Genomic DNA, 10403 nt, shown 5'->3' on the forward strand with positions numbered 1-10403 from the left:
TGCATTTTCTTTACGCTTTTAGAGATCTATCCTGCATAACATAAACAGAATTACCTACAGTGGCATTCCCCTACTAGATCCTAAACCACAACTGGAAAATAAGGTTTTATATAACCTGTATAATGTGTATTATGCACAATTAATCATAAACTGTGATGCCCTGACTTTACGTTTATGTTATAATAATGTCCTGCCTTTTGAGATACTACCACTACGAGTAAAGTTGGAAAACTCTAACAAGCAAAACTAACCTGCTATGAAGTTTGTGATGTAGAGGGTATTTACTTTATTTTTTTTATTTAAAAGAATAACACAACCCATGTAAGAGCTTTCTGTTTGTGAGTTTTGTGAATTTCTGGTAAGTGAAATTTTTCGTGCAGGCTCGCTGTACTTGAAAATAAAAAAAGACCCCACTTTACTAAATTTTGGGAACCTGTCTAAAAAATCTAGCATGTTCTTTTTCTGTGCAGTGCTGCCACCATGTTGGTTATGGAAAACAAAAACTATGATCTATGTGAAACAATACTTGACTTGGATGTATAACTTTCATTTTAGCTTATGATGATGTTTGAGGCCAGCATTGTTGCCAGCAGCATGCATGAAAACATCGAGTTAAGACAGCTTAGAGGAGAATGAAATAAACCTAAACAGCCCTTATTGTATTTATCTATTCGCTGTGATATTTTGCTTCATCGTGGTGAATTAGATAACGATGATCATCTGCCGCAGGTTTTAGTAGAGAAGGCATGAAACATACAAAAGCTCTTCATGGTCAGGCACCATCATATCTAAAAGAGCTCATAATACCTTACTACCCCTCTAGAACACTGCGCTCTCAGGACGCTGGGTTCCTTGTGGTTCCTATAGTTTCCAAAAGTAGATTGGGAGCCAGAGCTTTCAGCTATCAGGCTCCTCTTCTGTGGAACAAACTACCTTTCTGGGTTCAGGAGGCAGACACGGTCAACACCTTTAAGAGTTGACTTAAAAATTAACTTTTTGATAGAGCTTATAGCTAGGGCTAGCTCAGGTCATCCCGTCATCCCTCAGTGTAATTGTACAATATGTTTGTGTTAATTTGTCCTGTACACGTGACATCTATTGCACGTCTGTCCATCCTGGGAGAGGGATCCCTCCTCTGTGGCTCTTCCTCATGTTTCTTCCACATTTTTTCCCTGCTAAAAAGGGTTTTTTGCGGGCAAGTTTTTCCTCACTCGAACCGAGGGTTTAAGGAAGAGGGTGTCACTCCCTGTACAGATTGTAAATCCCTCTGAGGCAAATATACTTTGTGACTTTGGGCTATACAAATGAAATCTGATTTGATTTTAAACTTGAAGGAAGGCCGAGGAAAACCATAACCTTAAAATATTGTAAATATGTTTTTTTACATCTGTGACCCATAATTAGGGCTGTAATATTAAGCGTGATTTGGTTAGATAGTAGATAGTGGTTCAATTCACTTTATGAAGACGCATGAGCACCTTGAGTTGATACGGCAGTGATAACATGTGCTTCCCTACCTGCAAACATCAGGTTAAAGCTTTAACTGGCACTGAGCTGTCTACTGCAACAAATTTGCACAGACTGTGTATTTACGGTGTGACCTCAGTTTATTTTTACTGCGAGCTAACAGCTTGTCTGGTCCCGCTACAGGGGACTACTCCCCCCCCCTCCAACTGCTGTGATCTGTCACCCACTAAGACAGCAGGGGTCACCATACACACACACACACACTCTCACATTTATACACAAATGCATGTGCATACACACAGAAGGCCACCCACTCCATTCAGCCCCAACCGTCCTCCACTAAAATAGCTGACACAGAATAATGAGCTCCTGACACCCAAAATGATATCGATAACACTTGGAAAAATGGCAACGGTGCTGCTAAAAAGACACAGCAGTTGGTGGGGGAGTGAGAAGATGAGGAGAGGCAGAGGAGAGAGAGAGCGAGGGAGGGAAGACTGGGGAGATGAGGGCCATTAGCTGCCAACACAATATAGCTACCACTTAGCCTAACTAGCAAGCAATGCGGCAAACTGCCAAATGACTTCTTTTACAAGTGTTCTGGTGACATGTGGATGCTTGCTTGGCTGCTAACATGAGGAAGTGTGGGGAGAGTTACAGTACAATTTTAATTCGGAATCCACTGTCAACAAACAAACGAGAGCCGTTATGTGTGAGGCTATAAACAACTAAAAAAGGCAAATGATCTAAGAGAAGTGCTACTGAATATTGCTGAAAGATTCATTATTATTATCCTAACTAATTTTCCTTTTGATGCCAAGGGCAATTTATTTTACTTTTCACAGATACTGTAAAACTGACCAAAAAACCAAAAGTTGTCTGAAGATGTCCTTACTCACCTTTCACAACTCTCCTAAATTGAAGTAGTAAAAAAAAAAATGTTTTAATAAAATTTTAATTCAGCATTTAAACTGACAGCTGTCTGTTTAATAACAACAACAGACGACTAATACATGCTTTGCTTGAAAACTAGGCCTGAATCTAACAGCATCTCTCCAATATTTATTAATAATAAGAGTACATAACTGTTCAACATTTGCTTGTGAATAAAAAAGGTGGTTTAATTCCATCTTAATTAGATTTTCTTTGGCTCCTCGACACTGTGATATATAGTCCTCAGTATGATCATTAGTCCCTCAGTCTGATAATTAATCAGAGTGAGGCTGATTAATGATGAGCAACACAGGCTTCAATAAAGCTTTAATAATCGCAGCGGCGGCAGCGTGCGTCCTCGTCTCCTTCATTTGGACTAGAATTGTCTGTAATCCACATCTATACAACACAAGGACAATGACATCCAGAAAACGTGCACACAGACGCAGGGCAGACTTAGTCTTACCAACCATACATATGTTTCAAGATGCAAAAAAAAAAAAAATTCTATCAATGCTCTTATCCTCAAATTTAAAATAAAAAGGGTCTCTGTCAACCCCACAATATGCAGGTGAAAATGAAGGGACAAATATGACTTCTTTGGATAATGTTTACCTGACACTGATGAAAGGACAATCACATGTTCAGCTGCCGCCTGTGATTGTATTACCGCTTTGACTTTACACCGAGCAGCCTGACATTTCAGAAGAAAAGGTTGCTAATACTGCCACGGATCCACTGAAATTAATACAACACCTCGCTGGATGGCGAACACTGACTTAATGAAGTTTTCTGAACAAATCTCTATCGTCAGTAGGTACTATCACTAATGTCACAGACTGGTGTGTTTTGAAAATAAATAAATATTCAGATATGACATGTTGATATCAAATCGTCATGGAAAGTCCACAAAGACTGAGCAAAACAACCTCCGGCAAGAAACAATATCAGTCTTAAAGAAACAAAGATGGGAGAGAAAATTATTATTTACACAACAGGCGGACATCGCAGCGGTAGATGTTCCTCTCAAAATGTCACAATGGATGCGAGAAAATGAATGTGCACCGACGGGTCAAATGTCTCTTAATATACCAATGAAAATGGTATTTGCTGGCTAGATTCTGGATGCATCTGCAACATAACTGGACGAAGGACGCCACCTGGTGTTCACTGGTGTGTACTACGCTCATAACATAACCAGTAGCTATGTTATAGTGTATTTGAACTCCCAGGAAGGAGACTTGGGAGGATTTATGATGAGATTACATAAAAAAAAAGAAATGTGAGAGATTTATGAATGCTGGGCTGAATACCTGTTTTTGCTGGTGCTGGCAGTGGGGGCGATGTCTGGGGTCAGAACATACAGGCTGTTGTTCTTGGGTAGGTGTAAACTTCTCATCACCGTCTGATTAAACATGCACACACACAAATACAACATCAAAACAGTTCCATAGCTGATTCATAGCTGTGCAGATAATAAAGGGAATAAAGGCCTGTTACTCTGCACTAGCCGGTTCAAACTGGAAATATTCTTCTGAGGAAGATCAAACACTGATTGTGGTTTAGGTAAGAATAATGTAATAATGTTCAGATATCAGGGACAATGAGAGCCAGTGGTGTGATTTCTATTTGGCCACAGATGCTGAATATGAACAAATGTGTGGTTTTATAAGATGTTTTGGATAACAGCATGATAACAGTCATTTCTGCTATACCCTAATGTTATCTGTATCGGAATGGGAATCAACTTTATAACAAGGTGTAACTGTACACAGGCAGGAAATTAACATACGTTGATTAAAGTAAATGTTAGGATACATGCAGTTATTTGAAACTTATATATAACATATCTTTAAACTCACACTATCAGATACATCTCCACTCTTCCATCCTTTCAGCTGCATTTTGGACACTGGAACCCCAAGCTCTGTCTCGAGGATTTGTTTGATTTCTCCTGTGAATTCGATTTATGCAGACCAATGCATAATGTATATTGCGCACAAAAAGGTAGTTTGATATTTAATTATCATACAGAGTGTGTGTGTGGTGCTCACCGACTGTGCTGCCTTCCTCCAGTACCAGCTCAACAGTGCGCTGCCGGTACTCCACCCTAAAGTTGAGCATCCGGGGCTGACGCTCTACAATGTGTCGGGATGAGGATGAGTTGCTGGGGCAAAAAGCTGAAGTCGAGGATGATGGAGGAGAGGAGGACGAAGACGAAGAGGAGGTCGGTGGTACTGCGCCTCCTGCTGCTGCATCGGCTGCTTCTGATTGGCTTGGAGGTCCGTACATGCTGGCCTGGCTCGCCTCACTGGAAAAATTGCTGCACAAAAGGTAACAATGTCACTGCTGGGGTGAAAGACTGATTTCCAAGTCTTCGTATAATATCTAAAAAAAGATGCTATCAGAAAAAAATATCTGTAGACAGTGGTGGACAATCTGGTCAGAAAATTATCACAAGCTATTAAATCGCAAACATGATCCACAATCTAAACTGCAGTTTGGAAACAGAAGTAAAAGGACATTAAATACCACCATCATTATGATTCATCTGAAAAGAGGATTGTGAACGCGTTAGATCACATTCTCAATCTGAAATCGTCAGATTGCTCACTGCTATCTGTAGATATTTGTTGCTAGGCCTTTATTTGTGGCCATATCAAACCTATCTTTCTTCTTGTCTTAATCCTCTAACCTGATGGCCAAGAACCAACAGAGTTTACTGCAAAAACATACCAACAAATGGCTTTTCCTCTCACCCCCCCTTTCAATATCTGTTCAGTCAGTGTGTGACCCATGTTTCACACAACACAGTAAATAAATGTCTTTTTTCTCCTGATCGTGAACAAAGTGTGTCCTTTGTTCCTTGAAGCGTAAGCAGCAACTGTCTTGTGAGAACAGAGTGCCAGACAAAGGCTGTATTTTATCTGGCCCACCACATTAGTGAGGCCACAGTCCTGGGGCGTAGGCGATCAACAAAACCTCAAAGTCTCCACAAACAGGCAGGACCAATAGGGTGGGTTATAAGTGTCTACTTCACCAGCCACTTCAGTTACAAATCAAATCTAGCTACCAAACAATCTAAATCTTGAAGATCCAAATCTTTCCTAACATTATTATTGAACAAGTAAAATAGTTGGTAAAACAAAGAAAAAAATAAGATAAACAATATATATGATATAAATATTTCGAGAGAGGGTGGATCACACGGACATTAAGTTGTCTGATTTAATCCTTGTGTGAAGGTTTTTGGATGTCAAAAGAAAAGCTATTTATGACAAGAAAACATCTGAAAACCACAATCATGTACAATCTACAATCATGTCACAAATGTATTGTGTGTAGCTAGAGGTGATATACAAATGAGACACATGAAGTGGAAAAATATTTACTCCAAAAGGCAAAAGAAAAACTATTTGTGAGACCCCTCACAACAAGTAGAAAGAGATCCCAAGTGCACTTTCACCTAAATTTGGCACAGCAACACCGAAAGCCGTTAAATTGTCCGTTGTTGCTGTTTGGGTGTAGTTTTGTGGTGCCCTACATCTAGATGGCACTGTTCTCCTGTGCAGTACAAGAGGTGTCCCAAAGCAACAGAACTGCTGAGCTCTTCACCCACGGAAAAACTGTCAGATCAGTGACAGAGGGCAACCGAGGATTCAGTATTTTAATCAAGTCCTACCAGGAAAAGAATCTGGATGTCCTGATGACCTATGGCATTGGGGTTACTGACCAACATGACAAGCTTCTTTATTAATCCCTACCTGCTTACTAAAGACGCCACAAGTGAAACGCATTTTAGACAGGCGCAATAGTGAAGCCTCCAACTGGCTCTGGCTCAGGTCACGTCATCAGAGTCTGTTTACTGGGCAACACCGGCCTACTCATACCAGTGCCAGCCACTTAGTAAATGTGTTGGCTGCTGGTCACGCTGCCAGCCAGCCTCCATTCATAGCGATGTGTGCCCTTGAGAAAGACCAGCAATATTCTCATGGCCCAAGGGCCTGAACCACACTAGAGTACATGCATGCATGCGCACACATGCACACAAGTGTGTACACAAAATACAATGGTTTAACAGAATGTCTCCAGTTTGAGTGGGTTCAGATCAGCTCAGTGCATTCATGAGTGTAAACTAACCGTTGAAGGAAAGTGAAGGGCTCAAAGACTCTTCAAGAAACCTTTTCTATTCAGAAACTGTGTACAACTCCACTCTTGGCACAAAGTTTCCTTGCAGTTGCAGTGTCTTTTATATTATCCCTCCATTAAACAGCAGAATAGAGACCATAGCAGGAGCAATAACCTCCAACTCAGTAGCATATATGTTAACGTTATTTGTTGGGTATGTATCTACTAAACAATGCTTACTTTAAGATTTAACATCCAAATGTTATTTCGTCATGGGATACAGAAAATGTATCCACATTAGTTCTGCATTATTAAACAATCTATACTGACCTAATCACTGTAGTGGCCAGGTTCAGTCGTCAGACAGTGAACCTGCAAGTTCACATTCAGGTAAAAATCTCCTTCTAATACTCTTAGGCGTTGGTTTCATGTTTCCTGCATTGTTTGTAAGGTCCTTTATGTGCTACACTGTAGATGCACTTCTCATTGACATATCGTCCCCACCACCCTTAACAACCATTCATATTTCCAAGGCGTTGTCTCATTCTAGTTTAACAACATAAAGAACAATAGAGCATTGGAAAGTCCTACATGATATGCATGATCTCAGGTAGGATTTGTAGAGTCAGCTGAAATATTGTCTCTGATTCACAGTGAATGCACAGCAACATGGTTATTACCTTTGTAAGATCCCATTCTCCTGTGGTATCACTCCATTGATGGCTGCCTGTAAATGAAATTGGAAGTAAATTATACAACACAATGAAATTACATTTGTGTATTGATTCCTCTACCAACTCTTTGCTACTGAAAATAGTCTTCTGGGATCCGTGAAAGTCAAGCTATCTCATCTTTAACCACAAAATTACACCATGACAAAACACGGCGTAATAGCCAATACATGAGCAGCATGTTTAAAAAGAGACTAGCAGATTTCACAGTAATATATGCAGATAGCTTGGCAGTAACTCAGAGAACCACAATCCATTTCCAAACGTTTAATAAATGTGGTCATGGCAAACTCTGTCAATTGTGACATAATAATTTACATTATGTATTTCTTTAAAAAGGGACATGCTAACCACCAGTAATTCATAACACACCGCGAACAAGACCAGAACCACTATATGTTTGAAATTTGTAAAAAGGAATGGTGCTACATTATCTGGAAAGTTTTCACCACTAGCACAAAATTTAAAAAAAAAAAATCTACAATCCATATATAATCATTTCAAAACACAATTTGAAATTATCGTGGTGCCACAATATCATACATTCCTGAATATTTTTTTCTTTTTATCTTTTGTAATAAAAAGGGACCAACATGATGGCTGATTACCAGTTCAATGAGCTCTCATTAGCCAATCTACATATAACCAGGTGAATTTTAACAAATATATTTTTGAGTGCTTCTGTAACATTATGTTTGTGTAAGAGTGTTGATATGAGCTCGCTGAAAATGTGACGGAGAAGAATGAAATACTGAAATAGGGTGGCTGATCAGAACAAAGAGAGCTGAAAAGACAAACATGACAGTGACCACTGTCAGCTTTGCACTGAGTTTTTTTGTTTGAATGGACAATTGATTGGATTTCTCTCGAACACTCACAATTCCTCACTGCAAAACAAGCAAAATAAAGTTAGTTGTTACCTGCTAGTATAATCATGCCCTATTCTTATCGCATTGAATGAAAGAAGTGTGTAAGTTTGTTATTTTAACACTGAAAAACAGACAAAGTGTTGGTGGTCTGTAAACTGGATGGATACCTTCAACAAAAATTCAATTAAAATTAAAGGAGCTCTTTTTTTATAAACAGAAAAAGTTGTGTTTATATTCAGTGTTTCTCAGTCAAACATTCTGTGAAATCCTGACGTCTAACAACATGTTGAATGCATTTCCATCCTTATTAATCCTGCATTGTTTACATCCATGTTTGCTTGCTAGCAGTCTTTTTCTCTCCCTGCATTTGCTGGTGCATTCCTGCATGTCTTGGCAGATTACTGCCACCTGTTGATTAGCAGAACAGTGTGAAACCATAAACAAACATAGAACACTGTAGAACCATAAACATTCATAGCACTACTAGAGGTCAAAAACCTCTGCGGGACACCTTTCAGCTTCAGTGATATAAATGACACGGACAAGAATATCCACCAAATACCACATAACATGTTACGGCTGACCTCTAATGCAGCATCTAGCCATCATCTTTGGGACGTTATGTAAAAGCGCTGATATCTGCATGACCAGTTTACCAGGAAGTCAAACGTTTCTTGTTGGTAGAGTGCCACAAACAGTGGTGGCAGTTATCAGGAATAAACACGCTCCAGTGCACGATTAAATAATCACTGAGGATTTCACTTTTCAATTTAGCTTTGCCTGGTGTTTTACTGCTTTGTTTGTTTTGAGATGAGAATATCCTTGTTTTATTATAGTTTCTGTCCTGTTGATCACCAGTGTGCAATGCTCTATGTAAATCTAAAGAAGAAGGGGGAAAGAGAAATGGGCACAGGCAGCTTTTCACATAGCAAATTGCATTAATAATTTAAATAAAACTGTTTAGAATGTCATTTACAAGATTGATCACAACAAGGTACAATAGGGACTGGGCGGCTTACACAATTTCCTACTCTGCTTAACAATATCCTGAGGACAACACTGCTCAGGAAGATAGATTTTTCCCTCCCATGATCAGCGTACACACCAATACACAAGTAGATCTGTTGTTGTTAATGTTTACAAAAACTACCAGCTACTGCAGAGGAAGTGCAAGTCATCAGTTTTACAGGTGCAGTGAGTCTAGGCCCCACTGTCTGTCCTGCCACTGCTTGGACTGCTGCTGCTGCTGCTGCCTGCTTTGAACCACAGCCAGCGTCGGTCTAAATATAGACTGACCCCTTCTAATATGCACTGTGCGGTAAAGGGCTCCTTGTTTTTCAGACTCATCATGAGTTAATACAAACTTGGCAGAACACATTCTTTCTCACGGTGTCTCTCAACTTGACTTTCAAGGTACCACACCTCTCGTGACACAGTGTCTATCACGGGCATCGAAGGTGGTAGCCCTGACACCTGCTTCATAAAACATACTGGGTAAAATTAGGAAATGCATGTGTGATGTTATCTGACCTCTTGAACTCTAAGATGAACTAAGCCAGTCTGTCGAGGAGCAAAGCCCAAAGCCTGCAGATAATGAACTTACCACTAAATCCCAGTTATTAAGCTCTAACAGAGTGATTGCCTCGGCAATGTTGTCAATTCCAGTGCAAGCCTGTGAGAGGAAACAAAACAAATAAAAAGGGAATTACAAGAGAGAATTACATCATATGTGATTCTGCTGCAGTTTGTCTTTATGAAACACTCTGAACTGCCTTGCACATACAAACACATTTCACAACAAAACAGAGGGAAGAGAATGAAATCAATGAAAACATTTTAACTACTATACTACAACCCATAACAGAAACATTTAAAGTCCTGCAGTCTTCTCAAGAACGACAGCCATTCAGTGATGTCTTGATCAAAAGAATTTTACTATATAATACATTTCCCTATGATTGTACCTGTATGATTAACTCTTGACTCTTTGAATCAGGCTAAACATAATATGTCTTTAATAGTATGAAAGGATTACAATACTACAAAGTGGTTCAGAACACAGCAACACCAACAACAGCTTTAATCTAAGTTTTATCTCTCTGTATTCTTGCTGAGGTGTAAAATAATCCAAAGCCAAATGCATAATTTTTTACATTTCTTACATTTAGCAGAGGCTAACTAACACTATGCTGGTTTAGAAGCTGATGATGCATCTGCTACTCTGCTTAACCACATTTATAAAAACCTAGAAGTTCCTAAACATCTGAAAACTTGT

General features: G+C 39.4%; 1 protein-coding gene across 1 annotated transcript in view; it reads right to left on the minus strand.

The window, feature by feature from the left end:
* The window catches only part of faf1 (Fas (TNFRSF6) associated factor 1), a 58210-nt gene extending 48413 nt beyond the window's left edge, over positions 1–9797 (minus strand). Inside the window, exons 1-5 of the mRNA XM_027290138.1 lie at positions 9732–9797; positions 7209–7255; positions 4455–4723; positions 4263–4354; positions 3714–3805 (exon numbers count right to left, since the gene is read on the minus strand). Of these exons, the coding sequence (XP_027145939.1) occupies positions 3714–3805; positions 4263–4354; positions 4455–4692 (422 nt within the window). The 5' untranslated portion in view covers positions 4693–4723; positions 7209–7255; positions 9732–9797. The remainder of the gene's footprint in view (positions 1–3713; positions 3806–4262; positions 4355–4454; positions 4724–7208; positions 7256–9731) is intronic.
* Between the last annotated feature and the right edge of the window lie 606 nt (positions 9798–10403).

This window comes from Larimichthys crocea, chromosome XVII, assembly GCF_000972845.2.
Source record: "Larimichthys crocea isolate SSNF chromosome XVII, L_crocea_2.0, whole genome shotgun sequence".
Taxonomy (NCBI): domain Eukaryota; kingdom Metazoa; phylum Chordata; class Actinopteri; family Sciaenidae; genus Larimichthys; species Larimichthys crocea.